General features: G+C 38.9%; 3 protein-coding genes across 6 annotated transcripts in view; 2 read left to right on the top strand and 1 right to left on the bottom strand.

Moving 5' to 3' along the window:
* f (forked) overlaps positions 1-4,924 on the top strand; it is a 470,851-nt gene extending 465,927 nt beyond the window's left edge. For 3 of the 4 annotated variants that reach the window (XM_065230982.1, XM_065230983.1, XM_065230980.1), the window contains 3 exons: positions 2,773-3,027; positions 3,445-3,650; positions 3,725-4,924. In XM_065230982.1, the coding sequence (XP_065087054.1) occupies positions 2,773-3,027; positions 3,445-3,650; positions 3,725-4,169 (906 nt within the window). In that variant the 3' untranslated portion in view covers positions 4,170-4,924. The remainder of the gene's footprint in view (positions 1-2,772; positions 3,028-3,444; positions 3,651-3,724) is intronic. The other variant, XM_065230981.1, reaches the window with a different exon arrangement.
* A 5,728-nt stretch (positions 4,925-10,652) lies between these two features.
* cathD (cathepsin D) lies at positions 10,653-12,383 on the top strand. Its single transcript, XM_065230979.1, has 4 exons — positions 10,653-10,762; positions 11,063-11,192; positions 11,260-11,383; positions 11,452-12,383. The coding sequence occupies exons 1-4, from the start codon at positions 10,698-10,700 to the stop codon at positions 12,294-12,296; spliced, it is 1,164 nt and encodes a 387-aa protein (XP_065087051.1). The 5' UTR covers positions 10,653-10,697; the 3' UTR covers positions 12,297-12,383.
* A 1,843-nt stretch (positions 12,384-14,226) lies between these two features.
* Mt2 (methyltransferase 2) lies at positions 14,227-15,367 on the bottom strand. Its single transcript, XM_065231045.1, has 2 exons — positions 15,235-15,367; positions 14,227-15,176 (listed from the first exon to the last, which is right to left on the bottom strand). Exons 1-2 carry the CDS (start codon positions 15,341-15,343, stop codon positions 14,242-14,244), a joined length of 1,044 nt encoding a protein of 347 aa, XP_065087117.1. The 5' UTR covers positions 15,344-15,367; the 3' UTR covers positions 14,227-14,241.
* Between the last annotated feature and the right edge of the window lie 1,609 nt (positions 15,368-16,976).

Below are 16,976 nucleotides of genomic sequence, written 5' to 3'. Positions count from 1 at the left end.
TATGAACATTTGACAGATAAAATGAGGGGTTCGTGGATTTGCCTATGTTTCGAGGGGTGCATCGATAAGCTTGGGATCGAAGATAGTATCAGAGCTGAGCCAAAATGTTGAGCTCGTTTCTTCGGAACCTTTTGGTCTTAGAGTTACCTCTATGGTACGGCCTCGGGTACGACCTCTCATCAGATGTTCCGGATAGTGATAAAGCATTAGTGCTAGGGGAATACTTATGGTGATGTAATGAGGAGAAATTTCCAGCTGTCTTGGGCCTCGATATGCACACAGGCGTGTGGGGTCTATAGAGATTAGTGATGTTTAACGCACACACACTAACGGAGGTCTATCGCCGTGTAAAGTTGTTTATTATTTTCCTCGGGCTAACCTCAAAACGTATGTAATTCGATTTGTCAAAATGAGTTTGACAGCGGTTTGTTATGTATTTTCCTCGGATGTTCACTACCACAGTTTCACACGGCGCACCAATACAACCAGGCGTGAAAATCTCTATAAATGGATGTAAACAAGGAGATTCCCAACTTGCTGCATTTCCTCAATCGAAAGGGGAACAGAACAATTATTGTATCAAGAGAACAATTCGTCAACGGGGATTTTGACTTGTTGTTAAGCTGAACCAGTTTTGTGGAATAATGAATCTAATTCGTCGTTTATAAAGCATTTACAAAGCATGCGATTAAAACATGAACGCATAGTTGTGTAAGAGCCATTATGCTGACAGTATTCACCTTTATTCAGCAATATTGTAAAGCAATGCAAACAAATCTTATTGTGGAGCTAGAAAATATTTTTTAGACGGAGTTGGTAGGAAATGCTATATGTAACATGAAGCTTTAGTGTGATAATTTATTAGCTAGAGAGGAGGGTCTGAAGAAAGTAGGTAGATAGCTCCGCTGGAGTACGGCAGTACGAAAATTGAATAGAAGTTGAAAATGAGCGAAGGGCTCAACTTCTATTCAATTTTCATACTGCCGTACTCTAGCGGAGCTATCTACCTACTTTCTTCAGGCCCTTCTCTCTAGCTAATAAATTATCACACAAAAGCTTCATGTTATATAGCATTTCCAACCAACTCTGAAAATCGTAAACTTCACGTATGAGGTTACATAAAACACTTTGAATTTATTAGACGTTTAATAAAGCATGCCATTAAATCAATTAAAAACATTCGAATTCAAGTGGCAATGTATACAAATTACACTTATTCCGTTTTTTATTAGATCAAACTTCTGGTATTGAATCGAGAAGACGTTTATAAATCTTTTAATAAGTAAATTAATCAGATCAAAGTAAACGGCGAAATCGATCTCTATGAGCTTTTTACAGCACACAATTTGACAACCCGGATTATTCAGCATTATACGCTGTAATACAGCATTTATTCAATATAGGGGAAATGGCTCCAATGTTGGCCTACACACTTAGAGATTATCACCGACTTCGGTAATTTTGACCGTACTTTCAACAGCTGAACTGTTTTTATTTATTTATTTATTTATTTATTATTTTCTTCATCGAACTTTTGTTGTCTAAATGAAGATTGATGGGGAAAAGCCTATTTGGCAAATATTTGCGCAAATAGGCGTAAAAACCCCATATCTTTTCAAAATACAAGGAACAATATAAAAAGGACAGAAAAACACATCAATTATAAAAATAAACACCGAATAATAATAATAATACTATGGTCTTCATCATAAAAAAAATATCCTCGTCCTATGGCAATTCATAGGTTTTAAGGCTTCAAAACAAGGGAAACTTCACCACAATGGCAAGACTCGTTTATTTAAACAAGGCTGACAGTGTGTTGAAATTCAAATTTAGTGAAAAAGCTTTGGAAATGACGGTCAATGTTTTACCGAACGTTAAAACGCTATTGAAAGTTTGGTAAAAATTACCGAAGTCGGTATTAATTACTAAGTGTGTATGGATCTAAGCTAGGGCCCATCGCTAAAAATCAATTTTATCTAGATGAACGCGTCATTGGGACGGTACTAATGGATATTTTATGTATGGACCCAAATTAGGGGCATTTAGGCCAACATTACATCCATTTCCTCTATACACAGCAAAAAAAAATGTAATATCGATCAACGTAATTCAAGCTGATGTATGAAATAATGATGTAATAGCAAAAAGCAGATACAATATTACATCAATGGATGTAATTTTGTTCGCAAAATCGATGTACATCGTACAATGTGATATTACACAACCGATGGATTGACCTGGTTGCAGCAGTTTCGATGTAATATTCAACAACTTTTTTTGCTGTGTATGCTTATTTGCGGCTCTGCATTGTTTTAGGGAATCGCTCAAACCCCCCGTCTGTGTAGTTTGTGGACAGTCCCTTTTTCGATATTGAATAACCAGACCACCTAGGCATTCTTCAACATTTTTCTGAATTCTCTTGCTGTATGCGGAATTATACTTTTGTTATGCAATTTAAATTAGTAAGACGGGACCGATCTCACTATTGGAGGACAAAATCAGTTTTTTTTCTGTACTGTCATTTTTTTTTATTATAGTGATTTTAACGCTCTTGGGTCATTCGTGACTTGTCCGGGGGTGAGATTTGAACTCGTGACTTTGGCTAACCACTACGCCGGGGTCGCCCCCTGTATCGTCAATGTTAAATTATAGATTCTGTAATAAACCAGGCCATAGGAATTGACAAGTTAACACCCTAATCAATTCCCAAAATTTCGAAAGAAGACGACATAACAAATATAATCACATCTTTATTTCTCTTATCCGCAGCTTCGACGAACAGACAAAATGCTGTCCAAGACGTTTTCGGCACCCACACGCAGCATGAGCATGCAGTGTCTTTCGTCAACCAATGAACAGTTCCTCTCGCAAAAGACAGACCTAATTGCCGAACTGAAGATGTCGAAAGATATCGCCGGTGTGAAAAAGATGAAAGTCGAACGAGCCAAGATGGAGGACAAACAGGCCACGGAGGTATATTCCGAAGTTGCACGACAATTCACCGCCGCAAATTACGTGGACCAGGTAGTGGTTTATAATCAATTATGCACCACATTCTCATGTCCTACGATGTTCACCACAACTAAGAGTTACATTCGGTATTTTCGGTATTGACAGTACATATTTCTGTATTAAAATCAAAATCAAAACCGACCCGTAAACCAGCGTTGTCAGATATCCTGATTAATCAAAATTTTTGTTTCTTGTTTATGATAAAATGAAAAAATAGACCTGATCTTAGAAAATAGCTGCAATTTGATTTTCATACAAAATACTGTCCATACCCAAAATACCGGATGAAACTCTTAATCACAATAAATATTATTCACATTTCATGCACCAAAGCAGCTTTCATTCACCATTTGCAACAATTTTTCTCTTTCTTCCACGTTGCCCCTCTTGCCTTCTGCCCCGTTTTGTGCTTATCATTCAACTGATAAGTTATTACAGGTACCGGACCGTGACCATCAGGGCAATCTTATTCCGGATTGGAAACGCCAAATGCTTGCCAAAAAAGCAGCTGAAAAGGCGAAGAAAGACTTTGACGATAGGCTGGCCCGAGAGGCCGAAGATCGCCGCCTCTCAGCGATACCCAAGTGGAAACGTGACCTGATGGCCCGTAAGGAAGAGGCCGAAAGTAAACTCAAGTATGTGGAAATCATATTGAATCAGGGTCAAAGCATCTGTAATTGTCAATTAATGCTTCTCTCAAATTTCACAGATCCTCGATCTACACTCCTCGGGTGGAGGAAAATCAACGACGCACGGACACGTGGCGCTCACGCATGTCCCAACGAGCCATGTCAATCGATAACATAAGCTACACTTCACAACATGAAGACTCCGTCGGGTCTCGTTTCAACAAAGAGAATAACCATAAAAATCAACAAAACGGAAATAGTAATCACCAGAATGAAAATAGCAATGGTCACCATGCCAATGGAAACAATAACCATAGCAACAATAGCAGCAGCACTAACATCAACGGAAGCGGAAGCAATCATCACAGCACGCGTAGCTCCATGGAGAATATCAACAACAAAAATGATTACTATCACCATAGCTCGAACCAAAATGGTAACGATGACGACGATGAGAGTGAACAGATTATCCCCTGGCGAGCACATCTAAGGAAAACCAATAGTCGCCTTAGCTTGATTGGCTAATCTTGACTTCTAAACTTTGCTAACACCTAGTAGTAGCTTGTTGTATAAAGGTTTATCAATACACTATAAATACATAATATATTTTAGCTTAATACAGTTAAAAAAAAAAAGTTGCGGATATCACCTAATTTTATCTTTCGAAGACACTATTTAATTACTAGAATACTGCTTATCAAACAAACCTACATGAACAGGCGGGCTTAATATGTGAACATAAATCAAAGATTTCGTTGCAATATTATTGTAAGGTTACTGTTTAATCCAAGTAGCGACGAAAGAAAGGAACAATGAGAAGATGTTGATATACGAAACACTGAAAGTATAAAATTGTGAAATGTATAACTCCTCGAAAAAAAAAACAAGAAACTGTAATGTGATTATTCTTATCAATCTCTTAAACAAAACTAACAAATTTAGATCTACTTACTAAGAAATCAAGAAGAAGAAAAACTGCCAATGCAAATTGTCTCGTTAATATGTTTCTTTAGTTTCAATATTGCTTGTATAATCACCCCAAAAATCTGTTAACATCTGCAGTCTGAGCGACCAATAGATACTATTTTTGGACAAGCAGGTACACCATATTCACGAATCGAGATATCATTTAGCAGAAAATTTGTATTACACACACACACAACCTACGCAATATTCATCGTATAAAATTGTAACGGGAAGAAAACGACATTCCATTTTAGAGCTGCATAGGCATAAATTTCATTTTCGTTGAATAGTTATAATAAACGTTTATCAAATTAGGTCAGGGTTTTTTTTTCTTACATCCGAATATATGCCATAGTGCACCCGTTTATTGTCTATTGTTGTTATGTTTACATCAACAGGTTGGTTGTAGTCCCAATAATACAATGATCGTATACAAATAAAAAATAAATTAAAAAATATTTAAACATTGTCATAACAACCAACCAAAATACATTAATCTTATGATCGATTACACCTGCCGGTGAAAAAGGCAAGATACCCTTCTCACGCGTGAGATGAACGTCGAAGAGCGTGGAAACTCTGTTGAACACTCTCCGCAAATCGCACCGTATGCTCCATATTTCGTGTGACGCAGAGGCAGCCTAAGCATAAGGGTCTGTTCACAAATTATGTAACGCAAAAAATGGCAGTTTTACACGAGGATTTACACCCCTTCCCCATGTAATCAAACACAACACATTTACCAATACCCCCTCCTTTTGGTGTAACGCGCAACACAGCAAGAGAAAAGCATACATTGCATTTATAATTGCTATCCTAAATTTTTTGCCTTTTATCGAAGACAACATATCAAAATTGCCAGTCTTCTTGATATGTTGTCTTCGCTTTTATTTAAGATCCCGACCAACCGTTCGTGAAACTTCTTCAAAGTTCTTTACACAGAAATAAAGATTTATGTCACATGGACTTTAGTATTCGTTACAAATATTCATCAATAAATATTTAAATACTGATATCATCGTAACTTTGAACTTTGACAAAGCACAACAAAGATTGCCATCGATGCACATTTATAATCTCCTTGTTATCGATTTGCATCGCTGGTTAAAGAGAGTTCGAAACACACCAGGTGACAGATGGCAATGTTTATATTATTTATCGACATATTCGGCATTTCATCGGAAGAAGCAATCCGAGAAGCAATCTGCCGGTAAATGAACGAGAAGACCGATGGCCGCGACGCAGGAAATGTTTACCATTGTAGTTCTTCAAGTTTACGTCTATATATTTAATAACCCGTGATAGCATGCGTGGTGGGATTCTCGGTATTTGGAACCCAATGAGGAAAATTGATACCTTTTTGACCTCTATTACACCTACATGGCTGACTGGTTGATGATTATGACAAATATTGAATTCATGTATGAAAGATTTACAGAAATTTTAACACACCACACCACATGTGTGTTTGCCTGTCGTTGATAAGCTCATCAACAGCAGCCGTGGACCCGAGGATTAGGAACCAACAACGAAATCAGTACACCCCAGATGGCATGGGATCGAAACTAGAAATTATGCAGATAAAAAATCACAAATAAAATCAGCAGTTGTGTATCGATATTTTGATTTTACAACAGGAATCGATATTTTGATCTGGCAACACAAACGATATTTTAACATTGGTAACGATTGGTAGCAATATTTTGAGAAAGATCTTTATAAACGATTCACTAATAAACTTTTAGCATCTTTACAATTATTCATGAAATGGTGACGATCGCTATCGATTTTCTTATGAATGGATTTGAAGATCGATGTATAGAAAATTAAAGAAAATTAACGAAATGGTTGGTCGGGATACGGCTGGTAAAAAGTAAAGAGCCTAAATTTATAAAGAGGCGACATGTCAAAATTGGAACAATCAATTGTCTGTCAAAGTCGTAGGAAAAGTCATTCCAATCGAACAGAAGACTTGTCAAATGGATAAGATGTCGTCTCTTTATAAATTCAGGCTCTTTAGTAAAAAGTATTATGAAACATCGTAAATATTAACTAACAAGAAAACTGTTTGAAGACACACTTAAAAATACTTAAGAATAATTTCAAGTTAGAAAAGATTCAAGATTGAGAAAACCAAGTCTTGAAACCTTTTCTTGAAAAAAAAATCAGGATAATGGATTTTTTTTATGTATTATGACCTACCTATCGACCCATTAACTCATGAACCGGGGACCACCGGCTTTACTTCCCTTCCGAAGGAGGCGTGATCAGAGATGTTATGCCTCAGAACATCACATCCCGGCAGCACCGACTGGGATTAAACCCAGGCCTGCTGGGGTGGATATGGCTGTCATATCGCTTAAGTTTGCTGCGTACCGAACATCTGCAACGTTGTCAGCGGTACCATAATATGTTTTGTTGTTTTGATGTTGAGTACGTGTATTCAGCTATATGTGAAACCAGACCCCCTTCACTCTTTGGATTTTTTAGAGATAGATAACAGCGCCAAACGGTTTGTGACGAGACAACGTTGAACTGCAGCGTTGGAAGAAAACACGCACACCAACATCTATACATGTAGGAACCCACTCAACTGAGCGGACGGTACAGCGCTTATCAAGCGGTGTCATCACTCGTCGTCTTCATTCAGCTTCGGCTACTTCCGTTTGCGTTTGCTTTCACCGGTGTTGACAAATACTTCCTACGTTATAAAATAGGAAAGTTATGATTATTCCAATGTAATTTTTGAATAGAATGCGTGCTGCGTTGGCCAAAGAAGACGGCATATTTTATTACGCTTAGCAATGATTTCGATACGTTGCATTTCCAGTGACTGGGGTGTTGGAATAATTCTTTAGAGCGAGTGAATGCTTTTCCCATGTTTACTTCTATGCTTATTAAGATTCTTTTGAGCACCAGCTCCGCAAATCATCAATTAGTATTAGAGATTTGCATCTTACTGATACCGGTGGTATATTGGAAACTCTTTCGCTCGAAAGCAAAACAAGCACATCATGATGCGCGCTTGGATGTGTGATTGTTTTATCAAGTATTTCTGTTGCGTATAAAGTGGTAATGATTGAAAATCGGAACAATCACAAAGAAGTAAGAATCTTGCTATCGCAATATAATGATGATGACTTCGAGGATGATATCGTCCTCTTTCCTCGGCTGATCATCAACGTTCGCATTGACATCTATCATGCTGACATCTGTCAGTTATTGAGCCCAGGTGGTGAACAACAGTTTCAATGTGCACTCAACAGATGGCACTGCGATCACATACGGGTGGTAATTATATGCCTTGTATGAGGAATTGATTAGTGGGATATCTTGTTAATTAGATATCTTTGGTGAAACCCGTGTGGTAGAGAACTCTACACTAAAAAATATAAGTAAACAAAGAAAGTTTAAAATTTATTCATTTTATGTATTAACAATGTTTATACATTGATTTGATTAAAATTTATTTTAAAATTATACTAAGTCCGAATAACAGCGAGAAATTTGATAAGGGGTGTATACCGCTGATTTAGTCTTTGACAAGAGTTCAAATATTTAACAACAGAATATCAACATCTTATTTACTGATGTAAGTTCCGAAAAACCATAAGTGAAAAGCGGGATGTGAGCTGAAAAAGTACTCCGGTTTTGTTGTGAATTCGCATCGATAACATCGAAAATTTATAGCTATGACTTGTTACAGATATGCTTGACTATTGGTTCGAAACCAGTTCGATGTCCTTCTTCCAGAACCACAATCCAATTACTGCAGATTTCATGCGAAACAATTTTCATTCGACGAACCTGTTCAATATGCATTTGTTCAAGCATTTGAACTGAACCGGGCTGGTACTGTCTGGTGATAAGCACAAGGAACAATTGCAAAGATTACTTCCCAGATGCAATAGAGGTTGTCCAGAAGTATGGTGCAAATGGTGCACTGGTGGTTCGCGTGAATGATTGCAGGTAAGTAAATATAAATGTTAAATTTAACATATGCATAACTTCGTTCATGGCACGTCCTGTGGTATTCCTTAACGAGAATACCTATGGGTGAATAACTGCTTGCAGTTTTGAAGTTGTAGCGAATTAAATGCTTCCATCATGCTCATCACACGAATGAAATTATTCTCCCCTCTCCAACTTCCCATTTTCAGGGTAGAAGATGTTAAAGACATCATCAAGGACGTCTGCTTACTGTAGTAGAACGCATTCTGATTCTTGATACAGAACATCGGTCACTTTGAGAAGGACGATACACCGTGTGCCTAGCCGAACACATCTCCAACAACGTGATGGACGTTTGGATGATTTGCTTCAAGAAATTCTCACGCCCGGTGATCGTTTTGTTGATGATTTTGTGTAAGTGAACTCGGACCATCTGAACTAAGCAAGCAACGGACCCCTTTATGGTACATAAAAAAGTGAACGCTGGACTATATGATCGTGTCTCGAACGGCCGGTTGCAGCTCAAAGAACTCTGGATCGTAAAAATATAAGCCTTTTAAACCTTTTATCATCAACCATTCACCAGCTTCGATTTTGAAGAAGTAATCCCTCCAGTCATTGGTTTCAACTTCATCAATCGTCCCAGATGCAAGATGATAGCATGCAGCTGCTGGAGGTTCAGGGTGTTGTACTTTAGGGCATCGATGGTAGCAGAACTGCAGTGTGCGTATCAAATCCAGGTTACCGACAGGAGGATTATGTATGATAGTGATTTTTGACTTTTCAGTGGACGGACGCAGTATGAGAACCTCGTCGATTAGCAAAAGTTGGTGCTGGAGTTAATACGGCGGAAAGCGTCAAGCGGTTTTCAATTTAGATGATGTAATTTATTTGTAATTTAATTTTATGTAACTTATGTTAAAAATAAAACTGATGAGCATTTAACAATTGCTTACATTTCAATAACAAATCCAAGAAAGTCGAAAGTACAGCAATAATAGATTTGCCAAATAGAGCCCCATTAAACATCATTCGCATACTTGCACATTATACATTGGATGCATAATCGATTTTTATACTAAGTTCGTATTCTCTCTCTTTATACCTAGCTACACGGCGAATGAGAATAACCCAAATTTGAGTTTAACTCATAATCGCCAAAAGTGCAGGAACTCAGCAATGAGTAAAATTTGTCTCATGGTTTCCTGTGGAAAACCTCAAAAATCTGCCGGAAAATGAGGAAATTGACGAAAATTTTATTCAGTCTCGGAGTAGTACCAATAGACTGAGTGAATCCAATCTTTACTTTTCTCAAATTCGGGAATTTTTCCCTGGAAAATCCGGGGAAAACATGAGGCAAATTAACTCATCGCTGAGTTCCTGCACTTTTGGCGATTATGAGTGAACTAAACTCAAATTTGAGTCGTTCTCATTCGCCGTGATATGTGTCGGTCGGGAGGGTTGCGATTTAGCTATAGCTTTTATACTGTACTGATTTGAATATTTTTTGAGTGTATACACGCTATTTCAAAACTAGAATCCACCAATCTGGGTCAAAACTGAACCTACCAAAAATGGGTAAACTGTGATCTGCGATCGACGTTGTTCATTTGTCAACTTGTCACTCCCAACACAGTTTACCCATTTTTGGGTAGGTTCAGTTTTGACCGATCTGGGTGGATTGTACCCAAATATGGGTAGTTTTGAAATAGCGTGTATCCACTATAGCTGACAGTCCAAAACAAGCAAATTCGGAAAATCCGACTCATCGTCTTTGTACATGTTTCTTTTTCAGAATATTCTGCGGCTAGTGTTCGTAGCAAGTGGATCGATCCTTTTTTTGCTGCTCTCCTAGAATCTAGGATCCCTTCAATAACAGGTACATTTTCTACGATTATCCTTTCGATCTGTATGTGTAGGTACTTAGTTTAATTTTGTTTGTAATGAAGGCATTACTGTCGAAATATATATATGTTTATCGTTTTTTTCTTCTGCTATACGTGTGTTGTATTGGTATGAGAAGTGATAATGTCCATTTTCCATTGAAAGTTGTTAAGTGTATTTATTATTTTACGTTTCTCTGTTCACTAGCGTTTGGCGATTGCAATTCGGAATCACTGCTCTCTGACCGACGAGATGCTAATTAAATCAATAATTGCCCTGGTCTGCCTGGTCGTTCTAGCCCAAGCAGACTTGCTTAGGTAAGTTTTCATATTTTAATCTGATTAACATACATGTCATACCAAATAGTATTAAAAAAGTACAGTGCTACCAATGCGATTATAAAAGCGACAAAGTGTTGATGATTCATAGCTTAAAGCATCACCAACACCACCGGGTAGGGGATATTCTCCCAGTTTTGTTTACAAAAATGTATAGGCCCTTTTCAAATGCTACGCGAGCTTTCTTCATATCTTTATCTCGGTAGATTTGCCATAATCACAGATTCAATTGATAAATTGTCATTTCCATCTCTTTGATCTACTTTTCTGTACATTTAGGGTTCAGCTGCATAAAATCGAAAGTGCGCGTCAGCATTTTCGAAATGTAGACACCGAGATCAAACAATTGCGTCTCAAATATAATGCTGTATCTGGCCCGGTTCCTGAACCACTTTCGAACTACCTGGACGTAAGTTATAAATAGAAAGGAAATATGCCTAGGCATCATTTTTAATTTTTATACCAATGATCCACAGGCTCAGTACTTCGGTGCTATCACCATCGGAACACCGCCACAGAGCTTCAAAGTAGTGTTCGATACGGGCTCATCTAACCTTTGGGTGCCCTCGAAGGAGTGTTCGTTCACCAACATTGCTTGCCGTGAGTCAACCGTTATCGTCTGGTACATTCATAACAATAATGTTTACTGTTTGCTTTCATTTTTGCAGTGATGCACAACAAGTATAATGCCAAGAAATCATCGACATTTGAGAAGAACGGTACTGCCTTCCATATTCAATACGGTTCAGGAAGCTTGTCCGGTTATCTATCAACCGATACTGTTGGACTTGGTGGCGTTTCTATTGCTAAACAAACTTTTGCCGAAGCCATCAATGAACCTGGATTGGTATTCGTTGCTGCTAAGTTTGACGGAATCCTTGGATTGGGCTATAGTTCGATTTCGGTTGATGGAGTCGTTCCAGTATTCTACAACATGTTCAACCAGGGACTTGTGGACGCTCCAGTCTTCTCCTTCTACTTGAACCGTGATCCTAGCGCTGCTGAAGGAGGTGAAATCATCTTCGGAGGTTCAGACTCAAACAAATATACCGGGGACTTCACGTACCTTCCAGTCGATCGTAAAGCATACTGGCAATTCAAAATGGATTCGGTGAAGGTTGGAGATAACGAATTCTGCAACAATGGATGCGAAGCGATTGCTGATACCGGTACTAGTTTGATTGCTGGTCCCGTTTCGGAGGTTACTGCTATCAATAAGGCTATCGGCGGTACACCTATTATCAATGGCGAGTACATGGTAGACTGCTCACTGATTCCCAAACTGCCAAAGATTTCGTTTGTTCTGGGAGGCAAGACATTCGAACTGGAAGGTGCTGACTACATTCTTCGTATAGCGCAGATGGGTAAGACCATTTGCTTGTCTGGATTCATGGGGATCGATATTCCACCACCGAATGGCCCACTATGGATTTTGGGAGACGTTTTCATTGGCAAGTATTACACTGAATTTGATATGGGCAACGATCGTGTTGGGTTTGCCACTGCTATCTAGACTTACTTCAATTGAATTGGTAAGATTGCTTTAATTTCTTAGTTCCGAAGTCAATGTTTCAAGGCTATGCTGAAGACAAGTTTGTGTCACAAATGCATTAGATTTTTTTTTCAAGATAGGGTTGGCGCAAATTTGAAGAGAATAAAGAATTAATAAAACTAAACTGTGTTTCTTTTTAATCAACATCACTAAAAGACCAATCTCTGTACAGTGCCTTCCCATTTTAGGCAACATAACCTCGTCAGCTAATACGATTTTCAAATGTGTGCTACTTTCTGGTAGCGTATTTTGCTACATGTTTGGTCACTAGAGTGTTTCAGTGTTTATATGATGAAAGTCAAAGCCTGGATTTTCAAACGCTACCCCTTTGGTAGTTTGTGGGGTCAGAAACACCCTGCCAAAATTTGAAGTCATTTGGTTCCCGGGAACTCCTCGCTCAAAGGGCTTGAAGTTTGTACGGGGAAAATTGGCAGAATGTAGGGGGAGCGAGCCACTTTCAAATTCGCGGCTCTAGCTAGCGCTGTGTATCTCGTGTACATTAACGTTTCAAATCAACACCACCTGCATCATTTTTGGGGAGGGCCTAAAGCGATTTTTTGACGTAGGATTACGTCTGTGATTTCTATATGGGGGTACACTTTGTGAACACCGAAAATGGAACATGTAACAAAATTATGAAAGATTTTGAACGTTAATAACTCAGCTGCCCCTGGACCAATTTCAATAATTTTATCACCAATCGATTAGATATATTTCTACGCATGTGCAACTGTCGCTTTGACGATTAAAATTATCACTGATTGCCTGCGAAAAGCGATTTCCCTAAGACAGATTTCAAAGTTGAAGTGTTTATTCAATCACCTCGTGGTGAGTGGCGGTATTCTCCAGCACACAACGAAAGGATACCTGCAAGCAGCGAGCTGTAGCCTACATGACCATCTATAGAAGGAGGAAGAAGCCGCACAGCTATTGATCGGAATCAGTCCCCCTTATTCTGCGCCGCGAGTGAGGTTAGGTGACTCGCTGTCACTAGTGAGGTGACTCTCCATTTGATTTGTACGGAAAGTCACCTCACTCGCGGTGACTTGTGTCACCTCACTAGTGACAGCGAGTCACCTCACCTCACTCGCGGCGCAGAATAAAGGGGAGTAGCTCTTCGTGAGTCACTGTGGGCCATCTATGTCAATCGCGTCATACTAAAGAGTATAAACAGAGACAACCTCGCTCAAATTCTACAAATTCCTACACAAAACACAAGCTGCTGCTGCAGTTAATAAATAAAATTTATCTTATAAGACCACGTAGTCCTACGCCACCATTGCGTACAACCCTTGTAGTTTTTTATTTTTACGAACAGGCATACGAATATATATGTTTGCATGGGTGTAACTTTTTTGCTTCACCTGAAAACTGACTGAAATTTTCATAGTGAGTAGAAAAATGTCCGAAATTATGGTCTACTAAGAATTGGAACAGATTGTCCAAGTGGTTCCGGTTTTTTACCCGGTTTCACAGGGTTTTTTTTTAGAAAAATAGGAAATAACTGTTTATTAAATGTTTTTTAGATTTCCGGCCTATCGCCGATTTCTCGTAAATTGAAACTCAATCTCGCAAACAAACCATAGAAAATGATAGAGGAGTCATTTCTCTACCTGTTTGGGCCGTTAATTTTTTAGATTGAGCTTTAATTGGCGATTATCGTGTTTGTTTACAAGAGCAATTAAGCCCTAATCTCAAAGTTCTCCGGAGTTTCGATCTTTTTTCAATACTTTAGAAAAATCAAAAAGTATTTTTTCGGGCGGTTAGCTTCCCCACTGATTTACCCTGCTTTGGAAGTGATATGATGCAAATACATCCTCAGGAAGAGGGGTTTACTAGCAAATGGTGATGTAATAGAAAAACAATACAATACATTTATGTACAGCATTTACAACGACCGCTTTATCTAATACAGCTCGTCGAACAATGAACTTACAACTAACACATTGATACTGTTACCAAGAACTTGATAGCACTGTTTATCGGTTGTTTGCGGAGGAAAATCGAAATCTTCAGGAAACGACATCAATCTGGCAACTTCGGTTGGAGTAAAGTATCGTACATTCAGCTTTCTCATCAACATTATCTGCTTATCTGGGTCGTCTGTACTTTCAACTTCCCTATAAATGGCATCAAATTCAGTTCTTAGAAGAGGGCTATACACTGAACCAGTTCCTTCAGCGTAGCGCGTGTATGCCTTCGTAAAGCACATCGAATTGATGGAATCTGGTGTGCAAATATCCATTATTGCTAATCTCTTTCTTAGTATGTCGTCTTTTAGCAGATACCGACTTAGTTTGTCGGATTCTGGTTCCACAAGATCGCCGATTGTTCTGGCTGACTGAATGTGTTTCAAGTTTGGACTAGTAACAAGTTCGTTGGTGGGATTGCTAAATTCGTTTCGTTTAGCTATACAGTAGTACCGGTGACGAGTATTTGGAATGCCAAAATCGTGTGGAGAAAGGATGTATTCTTTGTAGAAGAATCCAGCAGCGGAGAGTCGTGTTTTGTACAGTTCACATGCCTGAGAACGTTCGAATCCTTTCACATTCTCCAGTAAGACGAATTGTACGGATGGAATCTTGTCCAAAAGGTCACACAGATGCACGAATGGGTCAGCTCTTCGGTCGTCAACGTCTTTGAAGCTGCCGTTGCGAGAGAAAGGCTGACACGGTGGTGACATGAGGATAACGTTTACGTCAAGCTTTTCAATGCGTTCCGGAGTCAAGCTAAGAATGTTACTGTTTTTAGCCTTATCTGAACCAAAGTTATGGTTGTAGATTGTATTGGCTACCGGATTGATATCTATTGCTGCCACCACTTTATAGGGTTTTCCAGAACCTACAAAACATTGCGTTGAAAATCTGATTGTTTTTATTTAAAATAGAATAATACTTACGATCGATAGCAAAATGCATGCCTCCTATTCCACTGAAAAGTTCCAAAACCCGATATTCCGGATCCGGTGCATGCTGGTGGTTATCGTCAACGACTTCGTTGAGGTTCATTTTAAACACTTTTCAAAGCGAAACTAAAATTATTTTTAAATGTTGGTTCCGTTATCACTTTGTTTATAAACATACAAGCAGCGCATGCATACTCGTGTTGAGATCTGTCAATGTGGTCGAAAGTCAATGAACTAGATTACCGAGGTGAAGCAGTCGGTTAAGTTGTGTGAGTGAAACCAGTGTACGATACAAGCAAATGTGACGTCACTACACAGCAAAAAAAATGTAATATCGATCAACGTAATTCAAGCTGATGTATGAAATAATGATGTAATAGCAAAAAGCATATACAATATTACATCAATGGATGTAATTTTGTTCGCAAAATCGATGTACATCGTACAATGTGATATTACACAACCGATGGATTGACCTGGCTGCAGCAGTTTCGATGTAATATTCAACAACTTTTTTAGCTGTGTAATTGCGTTTACGTTATTTTTTGGATTACTAATCCAACAAAATTTTAAAATCTTCATCATCGAAAGTCATCATCAGGGATATGTGCCGAGAGGGAGGAGGAGTTGAACTATCATAAATCTCTAATAGCGTTTTTTTTTTACTCAGTTCAACCTGGATCGGATATCAAGATTTGTGTACTTGTAAGCGTGACTGATTTCTCACCACAATGGGTCTGGGTACAATCCCAGCCGAGGTCGGTGGGATTTTTCTGAGGCATAAAAATCTCTGGTCACGTCTTCCTTCGGAAGGGAAGTAAAGCCGTTGCTCCCGCCCATGTGTGTTGAATGGGTGCGATATCCTACGCAGGTGTGGAAGCTGCCTTCCTGCACATTCATTTGCCGTAAATGGATGGCAATCGATGTCCGTCGGTGATTGGCACTAGATTGCGTAACAGAGACCGACGTTAAATAAAGGAAAGAAGAACAACACTACGAATCAATTGAAAGTTTCAAACCCTATTCTACCTAGGATCAAAGGTTTACCAAAGATTCACAAACCACGAAACGAAATGAGGGAGATTATCTCGGCTGAAGGATCCCCAACTCATAAGCTTGGCTAGTAAAGATATTTCAAAATATGCCTAAGACCAGTTAACAGCACACAGGAATTCGCAAATCAACTTCAAGCATTTGTTTTGGCATGGGACAATGTGTGGGGTGCTCAACCAAAATGTCAGTTTATCATCTCATCATAAATTGCCCTGCACATCAAAACCTCCGAGAACAACACGGTATCGGTCTCAGCATCAGAGACGCATTATCCAATGACCCAGACAGGGAAAGATCACTTCCCGACTACCTTAACTACCGCAACGAACAATGACACGACAACGGACGAACGAAGGCACTTGGACAACACCAGCTCTCTAAATGACATGACAAACGGAAGAACAACGACGACAACCCGGCAAACTACGGATATTGACTCACTCTCGGAAATTAACCACAACTTCGTTCACCTTCCTTACTGTTACAACAATCAACACAGAACTCTGAGTGATGATGATAATGGTTTACCACCCATTGTAGCACGGAAAATAAGTCCGACAGCAGTGGGCCATAGTGGGCTCTCTTCTCTGTTTGTCTTGATCAAGCTTAATAACCTCTGATTGTCCTCAACATGTCGCTGTATCAAGGGCCAAAACCGAATTGGGTAGATCGATAGGCAAAGT

Source organism: Ochlerotatus camptorhynchus, unplaced genomic scaffold (genome assembly GCF_037179485.1).
Source record: "Ochlerotatus camptorhynchus isolate MF236.1 unplaced genomic scaffold, CSIRO-AGI_Acam_v1.1 ptg000336l, whole genome shotgun sequence".
Lineage (NCBI taxonomy): Eukaryota > Metazoa > Arthropoda > Insecta > Diptera > Culicidae > Ochlerotatus > Ochlerotatus camptorhynchus.
This window is presented reverse-complemented; position numbering and strand designations above follow the sequence as displayed.

What these genes read in the sequence shown, in the direction of transcription:
- Mt2 (XM_065231045.1), bottom strand. Translation starts at nt 15,343, where the DNA reads ATGAACCTCAACGAAGTCGTTGACGATAACCACCAGCATGCACCGGAT. An exon ending in CATGCATTTTGCTATCGATC is followed by an intron (nt 15,177 to 15,234) that starts GTAAGTATTATT and finishes AATGTTTTGTAG; the next exon opens with GTTCTGGAAAACCCTATAAA.
- cathD (XM_065230979.1), top strand. Translation starts at nt 10,698, where the DNA reads ATGCTAATTAAATCAATAATTGCCCTGGTCTGCCTGGTCGTTCTAGCC. An exon ending in GCCCAAGCAGACTTGCTTAG is followed by an intron (nt 10,763 to 11,062) that starts GTAAGTTTTCAT and finishes CTGTACATTTAG; the next exon opens with GGTTCAGCTGCATAAAATCG. An exon ending in CACTTTCGAACTACCTGGAC is followed by an intron (nt 11,193 to 11,259) that starts GTAAGTTATAAA and finishes AATGATCCACAG; the next exon opens with GCTCAGTACTTCGGTGCTAT.